The 22,559-nt window shown below is 36.9% G+C and overlaps 1 protein-coding gene across 1 annotated transcript in view; it reads right to left on the bottom strand.

Annotated features, from left to right (window-relative positions):
* The window catches only part of CSMD1 (CUB and Sushi multiple domains 1), a 1,461,432-nt gene that overhangs the window by 207,118 nt on the left and 1,231,755 nt on the right, over positions 1-22,559 (bottom strand). The window contains exons 29-31 of the mRNA XM_060085850.1: positions 14,164-14,355; positions 8,473-8,611; positions 1,717-1,904 (exon numbers count right to left, since the gene is read on the bottom strand). Coding sequence (XP_059941833.1) covers positions 1,717-1,904; positions 8,473-8,611; positions 14,164-14,355 — 519 coding nt within the window. The remainder of the gene's footprint in view (positions 1-1,716; positions 1,905-8,472; positions 8,612-14,163; positions 14,356-22,559) is intronic.

Raw genomic sequence — 22,559 nt, 5'->3', positions numbered from 1 at the left:
TTTTTGGAAAAAATGCCTCTTTAGGTCTTCTGTCCATTTTTTATTGCATTGTTTGCTTTCTTGATATTGAGTTGTATGAGCTGTTTATATATTTTAGATGTTAACCCCATGTTGGTCTCATCATTTGAAAATATTCTCTCCCATTCCTTACAGTCTTATATTTAGATGAAACGTGTGATTTTTTACTCATTACAGAATGGGCGTTGTCATGGTGACATGCACTTCAATGAGTTCTTATTAATATAGAATCTGTCTAATGATATGGCAAATACTTAAAAGTACTGCTGTTAATTATTTGTGAACATTAATGGATCCCATCCAAAAAGCACAGCAACTCCTTCAATTGTTGAATTGTTTAAATTTTTTTAAATTGTATATTGTACTAAAGATCAGTAAATTTGTAGATTTCGGTGTTTTTGAGGAAGTAGGTTAATTTCCTACTTAAAAACCATATCAAGAAATACAAGTCCATTAAAGGGATAACATAGATGAGACATACCCTATATTTTATTTTATAATTCTAGTAACTAATAACTAACTCAAAAGTTTAAATAAATGTATATATTTTCATTATTTTTTATAAAGCACTCACTACTGTCAATTAATATATATATATATATATATATATATATATATTTTTTTTTTTTTTTTGGCGGTATGCGGGCCTCTCACTGTTGTGGCCTCCCCCGTTGCGGAGCACAGGCTCCGGACGCGCAGGCTCCGGACGCGCAGGCTCAGCGGCCATGGCTCACGGGCCCAGCCGCTCCGCGGCATATGGGATCCTCCCAGACCGGGGCACGAACCCATATCCCCTGCATCGGCAGGCGGACTCTCAACCACTTGCGCCACCAGGGAGGCCCGTCAATTAATATTTTGATAAATCCTTTTCTCTGATTCTTTGTAATATACCCCGTGTTTTCCTTGTTCACATGAGAAACAGATTTGAAAAAAATATATATTTATTTTCATGAACCCAACAGCAAAATGCTTAGGTTGGGGTGATCTTTGTTTGTGAGTCTGTCTGTTTGTTTTCTCTGGATGCTAGTGACAGGGGGTGGTGGATCCCAAAGAAGTGGGAGTCACTCATGAGGTGACCAAAGAAGAAAGCTCTGACCAGGATCAGTGCTTGCTCCCCATCAAACCAACCACCATGGGTGGTCAGGACAGGGAAATGGCAATCGATATTTTACATCTTGAAAAATATTGAGATAAAACTAAGCTATTTATCGGGAATTCCTTGGCAGTCGAGTGGTTAGGACTCCATGCTTTCACTGTTGAGGGCTCGGATTCATTCCTTGCTTGGGGAGCTAAGATCCTGCAAGCCAAAAAAACCCCAAAAAACAAAAAACAAACTAAGCTATTTATGTACTTAATTTGAGTCATCCTGAAGAAACAAATTAAGATAGTAATACACATATTAAAATAATTCTTAAATACTCAAATTATTTATTGCACAAATCATAATTTAGCTTTAAATGGCTATGAATTTGGAAAAAGAAATCTCCCTCCCTCATTTTCTTTTCTTTCAGCTAAGGTAGAATGCATGTTGGAAATTGCTTCTCCACTGGCGAGATCGACCCTGTTCCCCAGAAGATTGAGAGAGATGTCAGAATTTTATGCATTAAACAGATAGGCAAGACTTTATAAATAAATGCTCATGATTAAATCAATCTCAATACAAGTCACTTTCCTCACAAGTTAAGCTGGTCACAGTACCTTTAAATTCAATGGCGAACCCCGACAAGCCCACAGAAGCATCACTTCGAAATGCCAGAAAGAGACTATTTCCACTACTCTCAATTCTTTCTGGGGCTTGAGAGCCCTGAAAACTTCCAATGAGAGGGCTGTTGGAATCCTCTCCTTCATAGATATGTAGGAAATCATAGCTGGGCTCCATGTTGAAACTAAAAGGAAAGAATATTAATTAGATTATGCACCTACTATATGTGTCTCTTATCTTCCAGACTATAAAGTCTCTGAAAGCACACAGTGATTTTATTTGCCTTTGTAAAATAATTTTAAAAAATTAGGACAATCCAAAAGTTAAATATAATAATAATCAAAGTGGCAATAAATAACAAGTATAACAAATACTATTAGTATTTTATACAATCACCAACATCTTCAATACAGTATGATTTTGAAGATAATCTGAAAGAAAATGAATCCTTATAACATAGATAATAGTATCTCTTCCCTATAACCATGATATTTCTAGTGAAATGCAGTTTGAAAGAACAGGGTTCAGAAGGGATGCATTCCCACTGGTATTTGATTTTTATGTGAATATTTTTAGTTTTAATAATATATATCCTTGATGTTACTGACAATTCTATTTTTGTTTGATTTTACTTTTAAAATTGTAATTGCTTCTATTTGCTTAGATAATTTGGCCAATAATAGCAGTCCCTACAATGGTACAAAGTATGGAAGTCAACTGTTTCACATCATTTCACCTCGATTGGATATTCCAATTTTCTCTTGCCCTCTCCCTCCCGCTCCTTCCCACTCTATTTCTCTCTCTGTCTCTGTCTCTCCTTATGTAAATACCCTAATAATTTCCAAAGTCTAACAACTAGAGCCCAAAGCTCTCAAGTGGACGCAGCTTTACATGTCTCTACCATTTATGATGAGAAGGATGGTGATCGTCTGGGAACTTTAAAAATACACCTCCTCTCACGTGACAGACTGGACTTCGTTTACATGTCCAAGACCTCAGTGGGATCCGAATAAACAAACACTAGACAGAGGTAGTGATGGAACCCATTCTGAGTTGCCCCCCTCTGTCCCTTCATCTCTAAATCAGGGCCTCTGGGGTCTTCAACGTGGACTGATCCATGCGGCTTCCACTCGCTTTCCTTTCCCTTGACAGCATATTTGTATACAGGGATGGAGAGAGTCAGGAGGTTTTATAATCACGAACATGTGCTGTTGTTTAAGTGGCTTTAGTTTATCTGGATATTCAAGGGATAAAACGTGAACCCAAGGTCTTTCCAGAAGCTGCCCGCTGCATTCTGAAGGATGTAGCACGGGGGACCACCAAGGACCCGACGTTAGCATGACATCTGGACCTGCATCGCACTGTCCCATTTCCTGTCAAGGTGCCCTCGCTCCCATGTGAGGTCCTGAACACATCTATTCAAGGAATTTGTCAGAGGTTTCAGAGTCTGTTTATCTGAGAAGTTCCCTGAAGTCAGAAATGAAGAAAAAGTAAAAGACTGGAGTGACTAAAGAGTGAGTAAGGAGGCCAAGAGGAACTGCATCAACCAAACAGAATTTGGTTGGAATAACAATTTTATTTGGAATAGTTTACAAGGATGTTATTAGACTCTGGTCATGCTGTACCCCTGATAATTGGCATAACTAATTATTACGATAGATTATTTTTGAACAGGGAAGTACGATCAGGCACAAACAAACATATTCTAACTACCCTCTCCTTTTGGATGTGCTGTCGCACACACATAGAAGTCTGAAGTGATATTTACAATTAATGACAGTTCCTTTGGTTAAACCCTGTCTTATTTCTACCTATACCAGATGCACAGATCTACAAGCCCCAATAATAGGCCGAAGTCTGGCCATGCTTTTAAACCAAATTTAATTTGAGTTCCAATGTGTGAGTCGCATCAGCCCCACAGTCTATAGAAGCCTGTGATAAAACACTCCTCTCTGAAGACCCCCCGAGTACCAGGGTGAGCCTTGAAGCTCATATGTGCTCCAGGTCATGTCATTCTTTGCCTTCCTTGTTAGTAATGCCGGGCTCCCCTCCCCTCTCCACACCTGACTGCAGTCACACTCTTTAAACAGTGCATCCTGGGAAGCCTGTATCAACACCAGCTTCTTTGACTGGGTCCTTGAGCATCCTTGTTCCCATCTGGTACTTCTGGCTTCCTCCTAATTTCTACTAAGTAGATCTAGGAGCTTAGGTCCCAGGAAAACTACCACCTGAGCACACACAAGTTGTCCATTCCTTAGAACCTGTCACAGGTATGTGATTTTCTGTGACACCGGGTCAGCTAATGATTCCAAACTCTTAGAGTCGGAAGAAAACTTGAAGATTTTCTAGGTCAACCTTCTTCCAGGGAAGTGCACAAAATTAAGTGAGAAAACTTCTTGGGTAAAACTGCCTTATATATTATATATTATTATGAATTGCACTTTGGGGACCTTGATAATGAGTCACCGTGACCCAAGGGAAGGTAGGAAACTCCTACAAAAAGGCTCTGTGTTCTCTAAAAGGCTTTTAATTGTTAATTTACTTTTAATCTCCTGGTAGCAGAGGTGTCTCCTGGTTTTAAAGAAGGCGCTACTAGAATTCAGCATTAACAAAACCCATAAAGATATTCAAAAATATAACCAGAAAACGTTCACAGCTTTTGTATAATAGCTGAGTGGCATAATAAGGTATTCATCATTTGGTAAATTTATAGCAGCTTGAGTAAATTCAGGAAATGATGGCTTATTAAACTACTTAAAATTCAGAATCACAGAGGTTTAAAATTATACTGACTCATATCTCATCAGGAGGAGAAAGTGAAGGAAGATAAGCAAAACCAGGCCTGAAATATTGATGCAAACATCTCAAGAAAAGAAACTTGTCCAACTGACAGATAAATAAATCTAATCAGACCACTTTGCCTTGGGGAGCTAAGAGACCAATAGGACAGTATATAGAACGACTTCTCTTTTAAAAAACCACTTCATTTAGTTCAAAAATCAAAATGTGAATTTGGAAAAGATCATGGGATTTAGAAAAATTCAATTATTTATACCATATATTTATAATGTGGAGTTCTATGGAATTTGTATTTATAATATAATCATATTATATTATGATTTGAACTTTCATCATTTAGTGTAGCAGAAAGAAGTTAGCATTTTTTTAAAAGAACTAATGTTTATTAAATCAGACTTTACAGTAATGAAATTTGGGGAACTTTTGTTTTCAGAGTTCTACCAAGTCTTGACTATCTTAATGATAATAACAATACTACCTTTGGGAATGTCAGACAGGATGTACTATGGAAATGAATTAGCGCTCATGCATTAAGAGAAATATTAGACATCAATGAGAAATTATACTAAGTATATCTATATCACTTTATCGCTATTCTTTGAAAATTCTGTAAATTAAGCCCTCTCATGTGGAACACACTGTGTGCAAGATAGTATTTAAAAGCAATTCTTGCCACATCATGTGTATCCTAATGCAAATAGAATGCTGAAAACCAAAATCTATTTCCATTTTTGTCATGCAGCTTGATGTAGTACCTGTTAGACACAAGACCTCAGGCTTTGCTAGATGTAAAACTGAAGACCCCTGAAGGGATAAATGAAGAAATCTTTAGGTATGACATTAAAAGTCATATTAGGGACTTCCCTGGTGGTGCAGTGGTAAAGAATCCGCCTGCCAGTGCAGGGGACACAGGTTCGAGCCCTGGTCCGGGAAGATCCCACATGTCGTGGAACAACTAAGCCCGTGCGCCACAACAACTGAGCCCATGTACCTAGAGCCCACGAGCCACAACTACTGAGCCCATGTGCCTAGAGCCCATGCTCTGCAACAAGAGAAGCCACCGCAATGAGAAGCCTGTGCCCCGCAACGAAGAGTAGCCCCCGCTCGCTGCAACTAGAGAAAGCCCACGCGCAGCAACAAAGACCCAACGCAGACAAAAATAAATAAATAAATAAATAAGTCCAGAGGAGCTTCACAGGCGAATTCTAGCAAACAGTTAGAGAAGAGCTAACACCTATCCTTCTCAAACTCTTCCTCATTCTACGAGGCCACCATCACCCTGATACCAAAACCAGACAAAGATGTCACAAAGAAAGAAAACTACAGGCCAATATCACTGATAAACATAGATGCAAAAATCCTCAACAAAATACAAACAGAATCCAACAGCACATTAAAAGGATCATATGCCATGATCAAGTGGGGCTTATCCCAGGAATGCAAGGATTCTTCAATATATACAAATCAACCAATGTGATAAACCATATTAACACACTGAAGGAGAAAAACCATATGATCATCTCAACAGATGCAGAGAAAGCTTTCGACAAAATTCAACACCCATTTATGACAAAAACCCTCCAGAAAGTAGGCATAGAGGGAACTTATCTCAATGTAATAAAGGCCATATATGACAAACCCACAGCCAACATCGTCCTCAATGGTGAAAAACTGAAACCATTTCCACTAAGATCAGGAACAAGATAAGGTTGCCCACTCTCACCACTATTATTTAACATAGTTTTGGAAGTTTTAGCCATAGCAATCAGAGAAGAAAAAGAAATAAAAGGAATCCAAATCGGAAAAGAAGAAGTAAAGCTATCACTGTTTGCAGATGACATGATACTATACGTAGAGAATCCTAAAGATGCTACCAGAAAACTACTAGAGCTAATCAATGAATTTGGTAAAGTAGCAGGATACAAAGTTAAAGCACAGAAATCTCTTGCACTCTTATACACTAATGATGAAAAATCTGAAAGTGAAATTAAGAAAACACTCCCATTTACCATTTCAACAAAAAGAATAAAATATCTAGGAATAAACCTACCTAAGGAGACAAAAGACCTGTATGCAGAAAATTATAAGACACTGGTGAAAGAAATTAAGATGATACAAAGAGATGGAGAGATATACCATGTTCTTGGATTGGAAGAATCAACACTGTGAAAATGACTCTACTACCCAAAGCAATCTACAGATTCAATGTAATCCCTATCAAAGTACGACTGGCACTTTTCACAGAACATGAACAAAAAATTTCACAATCTGTATGGAAACACTAAAGACCCCAAATAGCCAAAGCAATCTTGAGAACGAAAAATGGAGCTGGAGGAATCAGGCTCCCTGACTTCAGACTATATTACAAAGCTATAGTAATCAAGACAGTATGGTACTAGCACAAAAACAGAAATACAGATCAATGGAACAGGATAGAAAGCCCAAAGATAAACCCACACACATATGGTCACCTTATCTTTGATAAAGGAGGCAAGAATATACAATGGAGAAAGGACAGCCTCTTCAATAAGTGGTGCCGGGAAAACTGGACAGCTACATGTAAAAGAATGAAATTAGAACACTCCCTAACACCATACACAAAAATAAACTCAAAATGGATTAAAGACCTAAATGTAAGGCCAGACACTATCAAACTCTTAGAGGAAAACATAGGCAGAACACTCTATGACATAAATCACAGCAAGATCCTTTTTGACCCACCTCCTAGAGAAATGGAGATAAAAACAAATGGGACCTAATGAAACTTAAAAGCTTTTGCACAGCAAAGGAAAATATATGACGAAAAGATGACCCTCAGAATGGGAGAAAATATTTGCAAAGGAAGCAATTGACAAAGGATTAATCTCCAAAATTTACAAGCAGCTCATGCAGCTCAATATCAAAGAAACAAACAACCCAATCCAAAAATGGGCGGAAGATCTAAATAGACATTTCTCCAAAGAAGATATACAGATTGCCAACAAACACATGGAAGAACGCTCAACATCATTAATCATTAGAGAAATGCAAATCGAAACTACAATGAGATATCATCTCACACCGGTCAGAATGGCCATCATCAAAAATCTACAAACAATAAATGCTGGAGAGGGTGTGGAGAAAAGGGAACCCTCTTGCACTGTTGGTGGGAATGTAAATTGATAGAGCCACTATGGAGAACAGTATGGAGGTTCCTTTAAAAATTAAAAATAGAACTACCATACGATCCAGCAATCCCACTACTGGGCATATACCCTGAGAAAATCATAATTTAAAGAGTCATGTACCAAAATGTTCATTGCAGCTCTATTAACCATAGCCAGGATGTGGAAGCAACCTAAGTGTCCATCAACAGATGAATGGATAAAGAAGATGTAGCACATATATACAATGGAATATTATTCAGCCATAAAGAGAAATGAAATTGAGTTATTTGTAGTGAGGTGGATGGACCTAAAGTCTGTCATATAGAGTGAAGTAAGTCAGAAAGAGAAAAACAAATACCATATGTTAACACATATATATGGAATCTTAAAAAAATAAATGGTCATGAAGAACCTAGGGGCAAGATGGGAATAAAGACACAGACCTACTAGAGAATGGACTTGTGGATACAGGGGCGGGGGGGAAGGGTAAGCTGGGACAAAGTGAGAGAATGGCATGGACATATATACACTACCAAATGTAAAATAGATAGCTAGTGGGAAGCAGCTGTGTAGCACAGGGAGATCAGCTCAGTGCTTTGTGACCACCTAGAGGGGTGGGATAGGGAGGGTGGGAGGGAGGGAGACGCAAGAGGCAAGACATATGGGGACATATGTATATGTATAATGGATTCAATTTGTTATAAAGCAGAAACTAACACACCATTGTAAAGTAATTATACTCCAATAAAGATGTAAAAAAAAATATGTAAGTCCTACTTAAAGGTGGTATTCCATAAGAGACGGTACCTTTTGAATATCAAGGCGATGACAAAGTCTGGGTTCACCTTTATTCTCCAGTCACACTCTTTCCCGGGAGGATAGGGCTGCGGGTAGTTGGGGGACAGGATGACGCCAGCCGGGCCAGTCAGATTCCCACCACATGCCGCTGTCACAGGAGAGGAAGGTTCAGGGGAGAGAAGGGTGCTGGTCAGTGTGAAAGGAAATGGCACAGAGTTCATCGAAGACACTGTGTACTGGGTTATTAAACAACTACCCAGAGGAAATTTTAAGACCCAGAAGGTCTGTACATGTTTTTATGTGATTGTTACCAAATTTTATATAATATTCCACTCTATTTTTAAGGAGGATTTTCAATGCTGACAAATGAAATTTACTTCCTATAATTTTAAACTTTACCCAGTTAAACTGAACAGATTACCTGAATCCTCCACACTATAAATATATGAAAACAAACCTGCACAGGAAAAAAAAAAAAATCCCCATGAATATCATTTTATGGTTGTGTCAATTCTTTGGTCATTTCTTATGGTTTACAAAGTCATTGCTTACTTATTCTAAGAAGTTTGCTTCCAGTGGCATAATGATGATCCATCTTCTGTTCACTCTTGTAACTCTAAGCCTAGCACAGTTTTTGATCATAATAAGTATTCAGGAACTATTTGTTGAATAAATGAATACGTGTTATTTTGTATATTTCTTACAGTCCTCTGCTATACATAGGGCTCGGATATCTTCCCCACATTTCAAAATAACAAAGCTAACAGGTAAAGTTTCGGTGATATCTGGGGATAGATGACCAAGAGGAGGCTGAGCAGGAACTTACACCCCTAAAAATATTATTTCATCACACTACTTAGAATGTTACTATCAGGAAGAAGCACTTCAGATGATAGTAATAAATTTAGTTTGTTTCTGCAGTCATTAATTTTTAATTACATGTGTTTACATTTGTATTAGTTAAGGCAACGATTGTGTAGTTTACTGTTAACAGGCAAGACAGTCTTCATTCTTGAACCTGAAAATGTTTAGGATTGCTTTATTTAGTAGATAACGTTTCTGTTAAAGCTTCCATGCTGTGGAAGGTACTAAAACAATGCAAAATTCACATTAATATGCTAGGTTTAAGGTTCTTCATATCAAATATTGTGAATTGTCTCCAAGTTGTTCTTAAAAAATCACCCTGATTAAATTATACTGTTCCCTCTAAACTGTATACTTATTTCACTTCATTGATCATGTATATATTCAGGGAAAAAAATAAGTAGAGAAGGAAATATGCTAATTGCTGGTATTTTCCACACACATACACAAGGACTTTTTTGAAAATAAGATGAAGATTACACTTTATAATTTTCTGATATGGATGTGTCTTTAACTACTCACTTAACATTCCTGAAAACTTAACTTTCCATAAGAAAAAATATAACAAATCCCAAGACTCTTTGTTATAACTTCTGTCTCATCTAAGACAAACTCTGAGTAATATCACAGGAAATATTTATAATAAATTCTTACAGATATACTCTCAAGAGCAATACGATATAACTTTCTTCAAAATGATTAAAACCACATTTTCCATAGTATGCAGTTTTATTTTAATAAATGATGTGGAGACAATCAGCTAAGCGGCTCTCACAGGACGTGGCCTCCCCCGGAACCGCACAGATGCTGACAGCCTGGAGTATGAGAAGCCTGGACAAGCAGCAGAGGTGGTGCTGAGGTGGGGAAAGAGGTACCTGAGGGCCTCAGGTTATGCTACTCCACTCAGGTTTTAAAAGAAGAAACATGACAGATTCAGGGCACCGGGTACAAGGGTACCACCAGCAGGAAGAGTTCAGAGATGAGACTCAAATATTAATTGAAAAGAAACAAAGGGCAGATCCTGTCTTATTCATACTGGTCCCAGGTGGCATTTTCAAATGAGGTTATTTAAAGGCTTAAAGTGGAATTAAGGAGGACCGTCTTGCTGGGTTTGTTCTCTCTTTGGTGGGGAATTCTTCATTTTAGCTTCATCAGGTTTTCATTAGAAAGCTTGCAAAATGTTTTGGATAGGATTACATTTAGTACAAAATGCAATTCAGACACTCTAGAAATTCTCCAGAGGGAATGGACATAGAGTCAAAATCCACAAACTCATATCAATCCACAGTTCCTTATTCGAAACCCTTAGGGTGGACCCTCCTGACATACACGGTAGCACTTTCATCCACTAAGGTTTGCAGTGGCACTGTTTAACTAGACACATTACTATTTCCACACCAGAACACTTCAATGTTCACACCGTTAAGTGGGATAAATAGCCACGAAATCATCACCCTGTAGATCAGGGCAGGAGGGTGGCACCAAATAAGGTTTTGCAACCTTGGAATGCATTTTTGCTTTGCAGAGTTCTTTAGAATTTGAACTTGGACAAAAGGTATTGTGGGCTATATGAGAAAACTGAAACTGTGGAGATGTTCAAGGGACACTTTACTCAGAATCAGAAAGTACTGAGTGTCTTCTGGTCCAGAGAATTGGTCTTTTAAGACTCGGTTCCAGAAGGAGGTGCCTCCATCGCTGGAGTCCTTTGTGAAGTGAAAGAAGTGAGGCATCCAAGCAAATCACAAGGCAGATTAGCAGCAAATCACAGGGCAGATTAGCAGCAAATGACAAGCTGGTGAGAATATGAATAACATATAAACAGGTGAGTGGTTAAGAGATTTTATAAAAGGGAGAGAATGGGAAAGAACAGCAAATAGGAGGAAAAAATACACTAAGAATAAAACGGAAAAAAGAAATTAGCCAGTCAACAGGAAAGAGCAAATTCAAGTGGTCACTATGAATACGAAATTAAAAACAGTTCATCCTCATTTTTAATATAAAATGAAAATTAAAACTCCAAGGAATCTTCACTTCCTGCCCATATTATAAGATTAAGAAATATCACATAAAGTGCCTTTTCTGAGTTGGGGAAAATAAACAATCATGCTGACGGTGACGTAAATTGATGCAACCTTTCTGAAAAAGTTTTGAAAACTCTAGAAATACCTACGTTTGTAGAAATATGTCATTCATAAATAATCATGGATGTGTTTTGCAACAAGTGTTCATGTCAGCAATTTTCGTGAAAGGGAAAAGGCTGAAACACCTAACCCTACATTGAGGAGGGATTAGTGGAATCAATATTGGTCAATACTGATCCAAACAGAGAAAGACTGTGCAGGCATAAAACTTAATTAGTAAAAAATACATAATAACACAAAAGATACTCATTGTGTACCAGTAAGTAAAAAGTGTAATTTACAAAATAATCATTCAGGGTGCTATCATTTAAAAACATTTTAAAAATAGATTATATATACATAAAATAATTATGAAGCTTACTTATGCATGTTTATGCTAATAATAGTAGCCTTCAGGTAAAAAGGTGACAGTGCTTTTTTCCTCTTTTTTCTTAACTGTAGCTTATAAAACTTCTGCAAAAACATATTATGTTTAATAAGAAAAGAGAAAAAAACAAAAAAAAGTCCGTATCAGCAGAACAGAATGTAGATGAGTGCTAATACATGACCATGCTCTAAGGGATGAGTATCGTACAGAGGCATAATCTCATTGCTGGGGCAAAATATGTTTACAATGTGATAAAAAGATATTGTTCACTTATTCCCAAATACGTATTTTCCACGTTTGTGTTATGTGATACCTGTATGTGGGTGGTTCTGTTGCCCACAGAACTGATATTCAGTGGCCTGGGAGTGATCTTGGCTTATTTTTGGAGCTGATATTCAAGACAGATAAAGTGTTACCTATTTTCATTGTTGAGAACTGGTTTATCTAGTCGCTGATTAAAATTAGGTAACTAAAAGATGATCCAAAAAAATTATAGATTAGTTGGAAAGGTGGTCAAATTTTACAATGGGGCCTCCCTGGTGGCGCAGTGGTTGAGAGTCCGCCTGCCGATGCAGGGGATACGGGTTCGTGCCCCGATCTGGGAGGATCCCATATGCCGCGGAGCGGCTGGGCCCGTGAGCCATGGCCGCTGGGCCTGCGCGTCTGGAGCCTGTGCTCCGCAACGGGAGAGGCCACGACAGTGAGAGGCCCGCATACCCAAAAAGAAAAAAAAAAAAAAAATTTTACAATGAATGGTTTATATGAATGTCAACCAAGAAATTACCTTCAAGAGATTGACTGGTAGTTGTATTGCTTTTTAATGTACTCCTCCATAAGCTTAAATTCATGTAAATTGGAAAAAAAATGTGCCTCTCCTGATTTAAAAATAGAAGAATGGTTTAAAATGATGGTTGCATTTATAGGTAATTACTCCACTTTAAAAAAGGAACACGTAGAAATCTGGCACATCTCCTGATGATTCAGCTTGAGGTAAAATATGACTGTGCTCACAAAAGTCACGAAATGTACGTGCAGCACAGAACACTGCATAAACAGGGTAGCTCTCTGACAGGGCTGAACATGCTAATAAGAAGAGCTATCAATTCTCATCTGTCTTCAGAATACTGCAAGCACTCTGTAATAAGTTAAGAGTTGCATATTATAGCTCCACAGGACCACTGAGAATCCCTTATGACAATAAAAATCATCTTAAATCACAAAATTCCCTCAAGGTCACCTGATGCAAAATGGCCCATTAACTATGTGCATATCACTTCATTATCACTTCCTCTCTTTGCAGATTAATTTAATTTTATATTTTTCAAACAGATTATAAGGAAGTACAAATTATACTGTGACAGTTCATTAAAATTAAGTTTCCTTTAAAAATTAAGATGGGATACCATACAGAGGTATTTATGGCAAAATATTTAATTGACTGAAGGGATAATCTACATGTAATTACTATTTTATATATAAATATGTCTTGTCCTAAAACTATATTTGTGATAGACTATCTTGGATATTGGTTATTCAACTAAAGTCTGCACGCGAATTGTTTTCTCTTTAATAAGGTCAAATTATAAAATTCTGGTAAATTTTAGAAAGAAGTCTCTCCTTTTATCTTTATATTGACATAAACAGTGTAATTTCTAGTTTTGGGGATTCTATTAAAAATGTACTGCTATTACAGAAAAATCTTCTAAAAAAGAGAACACACCTTTTTATTGAGTAGGTTTTGCTTAAGGGCACGTTTCTATATTAAAAATGAGAATGACAATGGTAGAGTTATGAATTTTCAGCCACACAGAATTTTAAATTACAGTAATTTGATTGATCCATATATTTTTTTTTTCTTTTTTTGCGGTATGTGGGCCTCTCACTGTTGTGGCCTCTCCCGTTGCGGAGCACAGGCTCCGGATGCGCAGGCCCAGCGGCCATGGCTCACGGGCCCAGCCGCTCCGCGGCATATGGGATCCTCCCAGACCGGGGCACGAACCCGTATCCCCTGCATCGGCAGGCGGACTCTTAACCACTGCGCCACCAGGGAGGCCCGATTGATCCATATTTTTACGAGATTTCTTAAGGATAGGAAATGTTAGATAAATGTCAATTACCATACATTAAGTAAACTACTTCCTTTACCTCACCTAATAAAATAAAGTTTAAAGGTTTGTAATAAAATTTCAATATAATCTCGGGGAACCAGAGGGCATGTAAGAAACTCTTGAGAAATACTTCTGAAGAATAATACATTCACAGAGCAATTTTAATGATAACATGCATTCCTTCCCACATATAAAATTTCTATTTTCTGTTGCACAATACCTATGCATGTAGGAGGGTCTGGTTGCCAAAAGAATCGGTTATTCAGCTGAACACAAGTGATTTTAGCTTGTCCTTGGAGCTGGTACCCAGGGTCACACTGGAAAGTGATGGTATCTCCCGGCTCTCTGCTGTCCCCATAGCGGGTGCCATTTTGAGGTATACCTGGGTCGTTGCAGGTGGACGCGATGGATGCTAGAAACAAGGGACAACATCACATCAATGACTGGAAACACGATCCCAGCACTCTTATAGACGTAGAGCCCTTGTGGGCTGAAGCGCTCTTGATCCAGGTTAATGAATCACTTGTCCACATATGAACGTAAGAAAAGAAGCTTTTGTTTCCCTCAAGAATACATTCAATAGCATGCATCTTGATTATGCTTCCTTTGAACAGATTCTAGCAAAATCTTCATGAAAATTCAACGAATTATGGAATATATTAAGGATTTCTGTATCATACTATGCACATACACACACACTGCCCTTTGATTGTCTCATTGACAACATTTTAATGAAAATACATGCCACAATTTAAATAATTTAAGAATACCAATCTCAAGGAACCTTGAGGAAAACAAAATAGGATAAATTCCCTTTGGTCAGCGCCTTCCCACTTCACAACCAGCTAAGGTGAACTAAACTCTCTTAAACTGCTTTGTCCAAAAACACCTTTAGTTCTTTAAAGATATTTTTAATTCTCCTTTAATCCTAAAGAATATTTTTACCGAGTTTATAGTTTAGGATAGCTGTTGTTGTCCTTATTTTCCCCTAAATTCTGTTAAGAAATTATCCCACTGCTTCTGCCTTCCAGTTTTCCTACTTAATCTCACAGTCTGAAACTACTTTAAGATCATCTTTTTGTCTTTGATGTCCTAACATTTCACAATATGATGTCTATGTATGAATTTTCTTTATTTCTAAGGAAATAAAAGTCTTGCAATATTATGTCTATGTATGAACCTCCTTTTATTAATCCTGCCTGGAATCATTTGAAGTTTTGAATCTGAGGATTAAGCCACTATCTTGTCAAATATCAGTTCTCTCCTACTATCTCTGTTCCTCTCTTATGAATTAAAATTTGACAAATGTCTCTATCTTCAGTGTCTCAACTTTTCATTTTTAAATCATTTTTTTATCTTTGTTCCATCTTCTGGGTAATTTTTTAGACTATCTTCCTATCACAATCTTCTCTCCATCTGCATCAAATTTATTATTTTATGTTGTTGCGTTTTAAACTTTCATTGTGCTTTTCTGTTAGTTAGCATTTTGTTCAAATATCTTAGGTCATTTATACAGTATATTGTTCCCTACTCATATTTTTATTCTCTTTTATTTTTTAAACTCTTACAGTCTGATCTGATAATAATTCCAATATCTCATGTAATCTAAGGTGCCTCTGAGTTTTGAATTTGCATTTCTGTTTTTGGAACTTCACTTGCAATAATTCTTTTGAAGGTGTGTTTATCCAGAGGAGATTCTCATTTGACTTTACCATGTGCCTGGGACATGAGAAGCCTTCTACCTCTTTCAAAAAAAAAATCTCTGTTGAGGCATTTTGGACCACGGAAATGACATGAATTTATCTATAAGCTAGTTTGAAACCTGCCTGTGGTTATGAGTTATCTATCTGTGTCTGTTTCTATACCTATATCTATATCCATATTTGTCTGTCTCTCTCCTATCTATTATCTATGATCTATCTATTATCTCTTTATCATCTATTATCTATTATCTATCACCTATCTATTATCTATCTATCTATCTATATCTATCTATTATCTATCTATCTCTACCATCTATCTATTCTCCCTTATAGTGAGAGTAGGACCTCCCCCCTTTGGAGCTCTAGCAGTATATGAGGGTCTCCAGTTACATTTCCAATATTGGAAAGATCTTAAACCTTATTTCCTATTCTTTCAGCCCACAGACTCTCAAAATGGAAGCTCAGTGTCACCAGGGACCAACTGACAGATGCTCCCAGGGCAAAGCCAACTTCTGAACTTCATGACATTTCTGCATTTCACATTATTTTGGTGACTCTCAGGATTCCTCATATTCTTACAGTTTCAGTGATACATTTTAAAAGGCTAAAAATAATTGTATCCAACACCTTTGACATATTTTCAGTGGATGTGTTTTCAGAGAACATACTTTACTGTAATACTGGACACTGCAGACATTTCAGTTCTGTCTTAATCCCATAGCATGATGGCTGGCTTATCAGACCTGTCATCATTGTTATTATTATTATTATTAGTGTTCTGAGCAGGGGAATTTTACTTGGAAGCAGAATGCTCAGTAGATATCAAAAAGAAAGGAAGCATTTGGGCTTCTGTGTAGTTTTTTCAATGGGAAGAGAGCAAGAAATGCCATATCAGAGTCACTGAGGAAGATCCTTTTAGTTTCCACTCTCCTCCCATCAGCTGCAAAGATTAGAATGCAGGGTGGAAAGCAAGCAAATTTTCCCAAAAGAAGACCAGGACAGCAGTAGAATGCAGAATGGACCCAAGGACACAAAGCTTCTAGTTAGAAACTCAGAAGTGTCACACCCATAAGCCACAAATTTTTATAATACAGAACAGCAATTATAGTATTCAATCACCAGAATCATAGCCCATCATGGCCATCACCTAGGCAACAAAATGCACAGATTTTGTACATGAATAAGAATTTCAACAGACATATGAGGCTTGCAAAAACAAGTGTTCTGTAGAACACTTTTCTATAAGTTATTAAAGGTGTTTGGTCAAACAAGATGGGCAAATACTGTATACTCTAGCTTCCTCTTGTAGATCCCTGCTGTACATCAGGGATTAAACGCTCAGAGAAGCCCTACAGTAAAGAAACTAAAAAAAAAAAAGTTTAATCCAGTGTATTCTAAATGTATGTTATCATAGAGCATGTTTTTCTCAACAAATTTTTCAAACCCTTCCAAACAAAGATCCACAGAATATCAGTATATAAAACACAGGCTTGTACTAAGGTTTATATGTCCTTTAATGGTATGAGCTTTAATTCAGTTTTGAAAGAAGTTTCTACTTCTAAAGCAAATTTTCATTTGGCATATCTGTAATAATAATAATAGAGCATGCCATTAAAAAGTTATAAAATAAAAATAAAAAGTTCTTAGGGTAATCTAGATTGGATTAAAAATACAAAAACAATAAGACAACTTTAGGGGAAGACAAAACCATTTTAAACAATGCAGTGGGAAATACATCAGTTGGGTCCTTGAAATAAATGCCATTTTATTTTCCCCTAGTTACAAATTGTGTAAAGATGTTTTCTGGTAAAGGCAATAAAGCTTATTTGGAGACTAATATGAAAGCCCCCAACCAAAGACATTTCTTTGGGGTCAGAAATTGCTTTTTCACCTTCAGGGTCATACAAAGTTATGGATGAGGCATGCACTCATTTCCTTTTTATGATTGTTTTCTTTTATACGCCACATGTTTCTTGCACTCAATTTTCTCTTAAACGTTTTTTTCTTCAAATGGGATTTTGGTGACTGAATCATTCCAGTTTATTGCCATAAAAAGGACAACAATATTTTTAGTTGCATCAGTCTTATCGTTCTATCACCTTAGAAAAAGAAGATACTATTCCTGAGGTGATGGATATTGTATTTTTCAATTTCTCCAGGGGTTCCCTGGACAATTTCAAGTCATAAAGAACCTTCCACAGGCCCAGTGGCATCTGAGGGACATCGCTACTCCTTGTCTCTGAATCCAGAACCGTTTCGATGGGCTTGAGCGATCTGAACCTGTGCTCCACTTAGCGTGAGAGCCATGGACCTGACGTTTTTGTTTGCAAGAGGCAGCAATGGTGGTGGAGAACCATTGTATCATAAGAATTGCAATGTACACAAATTCATTTCCAATGGGATAAAGTCATTTTTGACACTGGAGACTTTATGGAATATATACATATTAAAATAACATGCAGAGTCGTGTTCTTTTTCTATTCTAAAAAATTGTGCATTTGGGACATGTCCTATTAAATGTGTCAAGTCCTCCTTGCATGTTTTTTATTTTTATTTTTTAAAATAAATTTATTTATTTATTTGTTTATTTTTGGCTGTGTTGGGTCTTCGTTGCTGTGCGCGGGCTTTCTCTGGTTGCAGCAAGCGGGGGCTACTCTTTGTTGCGGTGCGCGGGCTTCTCACTGCGGTGGCTTCTCTTGTTGCAGAGCATGGGCTCTAGGCACGGGGGCTTCAGGAGTTGTGGCGCATGGGCTTAGTTGCTCTGCAGCATGTGGGATCTTCCCGGATCAGGGCTCGAATCCGTGTCCCCTGAATTGGCAGGTGGATTCTTAACTACTGCGTCTCCAGGGAATCCCCTGCATGTTTTTTAAACATCACTTAAAAGTATATTTATCAACTGCATTATTAGTTCATAGAAGTAAAGTTTGCTTAGTGTACATTTATTATCTTAAAACACCCTTTCATAACATAACCTCCACAGAGAGAATGCTTACCACGTATATGGAAAAACGTATAAAGCGACACCAATACACTCCATATCAGAAGCAGAGATATCTAACAGTCAGATCTTAACCTGCATATTAAGTTCTCATGTTCTTGAGTTAAGAAAATTGAATTAACTCTTTATGCACGTGGTCAGGTTATCATTTTCTCTGAAAAGTTGCTCTTTGGGGTTAGATCATAGCACTGAATAGGGAAATCTCCTTCTGGAGGGTCACTGACTGTATTTGACAGGATAGACCTGAACTGGCCATCAGAACTCTGTCACGTGTGCATCAGCACTTTGGTGGCTGGAAAAGGTTTAGGAAACACACAGAAAAGAGGAACCTCAAGTCATCCAACGGGTGCTTCCACTCAATCCCAGACTCTAAATTAAAGAAAGTAGGTATGAATTCTACCAAGTTCCACTTAATTCAGTCGACATTCCTCCTCTCCCTTCTGACAATGACAACGTGCTTCAGGAACTGGAGACATGGAGTTTTCTGAGATCTTCCGAGATCAAGAGCAGAGCTGCTGGCTGCTCAAGTGCACACTGCACAAATCCCTCTCCTGGGCTTCAAAAGTAACACACAGTGCTGGGGAAAGAACCTTGACACAAGTCTCATATCTTACACAAAAGCTCTTTCACAGTTGATCACATTTAAATACAAAAGGTATAACTATAAAACTTTTAGAAAAACTTTTAGGAGAAAATCTTTGAGATTTAAGGCTAGGCAAGGACATGACAACAAGAGCATGTTCTATAAAAAGCAAAAATTAATAAACTTCATCAAAATTAAAAAAATTTCTCCAAGAAAGACTTTGTTAATAGGATGAAAAGACAAGCTAAAGACCAAGAGAAAAAGTTTAAAAGCCACATATCTGACAAAGGACTAGTATCTAAAATATATTGAGAATGCTGAAGATGCAAAAAAATAAAATAAAATAAAAACATGAAAACACCCAACCAGAAAACAGGCGAAAGGCATGAAAAGGCATGTCAATGAAGAGAATGTACAGATGGCAAATAAGTATGTGAAAAGATGTTCAAAATCATTAGCCATTAGGGATATGTAAAGAGATATCACTACATACCTATTAGTGCAGCTAATCATATCACATATATAGACAACATCAAATGATGGTGAGGATGCAGAGAAAAGGAATCACTTAGGCATTGCTGGTGGTAATGTAAGATGGTACGGCCACTCTGGAAAATTATTTGGCCATTAAAATCTAAACATTCAATTGCCATTCAACCCAGAAATTACACTTCTGGGCATTTATCCCAGATAAATGAAAACTTATGTTCATGCAAAAACTTGTACATGAATGTTTATGGCGGCTTTATTCATAATGGTCCCAAACTAGAAATAACCTAGATGTCCTTCAGTGGGTGAATGACTAAACAAGCTGGTATATCCACTCTATGGAATACTACTCTGCAACACAAAGGAATAAACTGAGGGGACATACAACAGCCCCAGTGAATCTCCACAGAACTACGCCGAGTGAAAAAAGGGAGACTACACCTTACAGGATTCCTTTCATATAACATTGTTGGAATGGCAAAGTCATGTAAATAGAGAACAGATTAGAGGTTGCCAGGGTTAAGGATGGGGTGGTGGCAGGAGGGAAGTGGGTGTGGCTATAAAAGGACAACCTGAGGGACCCTTTTGGGGATGGATGTTCTGCATATTGACTGATCATTGTTGATATTCTGGCTGTGATTTGTGCTCTAGCTTTGCAAGATGTTACCCCTGGCGGGGGGGACTTCCTAAGGGTCCACAGGATCTCTCTGTTTTATTTCTCACAAGGGCATGTGAATTTACAAGTACTTCTAAAGAAAAAGTTTAATTATAAAGGTTTATATATATATGCACAAATATATGTCTGAGTTGCAGTATTCACTTGAATTGAATACAATGAATACAAATCATTTTATATTTAAAATTATTTTTTATTATATGAATGTATGTGTATACACATGTTTAATTTCAAAGGATGAAACAATATCAGGATTCAACACAGGAATCGTGTTACTTCTGCGTGTTCCTTCATGACAGAAAGCAACATGGACTACAGGATTGTGAAATTATGGATATATACCGGCAAATCTGAAGATGCACACTATATATTGTCACTCATTCCTGAGGAAAATGACTCTTTCTTTCAGAATAAAAAAATACTAAATCAAACGAAAAGTCCTTTCTCATGAACACAATTACTATTTACCAAGAGGCTTCATTAGTGCTATTACTGTGGGCCAGAGGGAACAAATTAAAGGCCAAGATTCCTCAGACAGGAACGCTGAAGCCTCGGAAGGCGTGAAAGGTTTTAGTTTGTCAGCAGGACCACAGGCATTAAAACATTTGTGAAGACAGAGAGAGTGATGTTAGTATACGAAAATATTAAATAGCCTTTATGATCTGTTACTCAAGCATCCTCTGTAACAATGTTTCAAAAGTGGAACATTTGCTTTCATGGTCTTTGTACTGAATAAGCACTTAATAACTATGAAAATATGTCATTATAGTAGACTATCAAACGTAAGTGTAAATTGAGTTCTACAATTTAAAAAATTTTCAATATGCAACAGAAATAAATCAATCACTTTGATTCTGCACAATAGGGAATGTGAATTCCATTAAAGCAAAAAAAGTTGAGTCCCATATTTCATGCTAATTAAATCAAAATATAATAATTCAAGAGCTATTTATATTGCAGCTATTAAACTAGACAATAAATCCCCTCATCATACAGATTTTCATTTTCAGGAGTCACTTATTTTTTTGTAATAATCATCCTTATACTTTTTCTGCTGCTTATAGTAAGATATGAGTCCTCTATCTCTATAACATTGGATTTTTTAAATTAACTTGTTTAAATTGTTTTAAATTAACTTTTTAAATGATTTCAAAGATCCTCATAATCAATTATTGGAAAGAGAACATTAGTGGTATATAATACATGTCCAATTTAGGCAATTTCTGTAAGTCAAATAATTTTTCTATTTCTTGTAAATAAATGTTCTAATATTTGTTTGCTAGTTATAAAACTATATTTTTGAGATCTGCATACCACATAGTTGTAAAAATTAAACCATGTAAGAGAATGCACTTGGAAAATTTTTAAAAGACATAAAAATATAACAGACTACTAGTGTTCACAACAGTACTTTAGTCACTTGTGTCAGTTAAGTTCCAAAGACTGCACTGGGAACTAAGCTAACTTCCTCCTTTATAAAGGAATTGCAAATGCTCTGAGAAAAAATACTAATTAGCACTTCTATTTTCATCATGTCAAATACAGAATCTATGGGAAACCAAGTATGTCTGTTCCTGAAGATCTAAAAATACTTTAGACTTTAGAGTTATTTTTAAAACACTTTATATCTATTTAGTAACACAGATATTTACACTTTGAATGCATCATAAAATCCTATGCTTTGCATCCTCATAACAGTGAAGAATCCTTCATTCAGTTATTCAAAGAGATTTTAGTTTCTTTATATCTAAAGTCACAATCAAATGAAAACCTCACCCTCCACAGATCCTGTTCTAAACATCTATCACATTAGTCACCACTGTTAAATTGATTCTCAGCTTTTAATAAGTAAGAAAGATAAAAATCTGTGTAGTGACACAAGACAGACTTGAGGAGAGAAAAAGATGGCTATCACATTTTTCATTAAACATTCTGCAAATCCACCTATTCTTTACTGATAATAAGTGCACGATTAACAATTTCAACATGTTACAGAAACCTCAGGTGGTTGCAGCCATGCAAGTATCTGGTATCATAACCTTAGTGTGATCAAGTGAGAGCTAACCTGTTTACTATCTTTTCCTGCCTCTAAATCAAAACTGCACTATCTGCACGCCTTCCTGCCAAGCAAGTGTCAGGAGAATCTTACTTTTGTCAGTTTGAATTG

This window comes from Mesoplodon densirostris, chromosome 20 (assembly GCF_025265405.1).
Source record: "Mesoplodon densirostris isolate mMesDen1 chromosome 20, mMesDen1 primary haplotype, whole genome shotgun sequence".
Lineage (NCBI taxonomy): Eukaryota > Metazoa > Chordata > Mammalia > Artiodactyla > Ziphiidae > Mesoplodon > Mesoplodon densirostris.
Note: the sequence above shows the minus strand (reverse complement) of the source record. Positions and strands in the feature narration are given on the sequence as shown.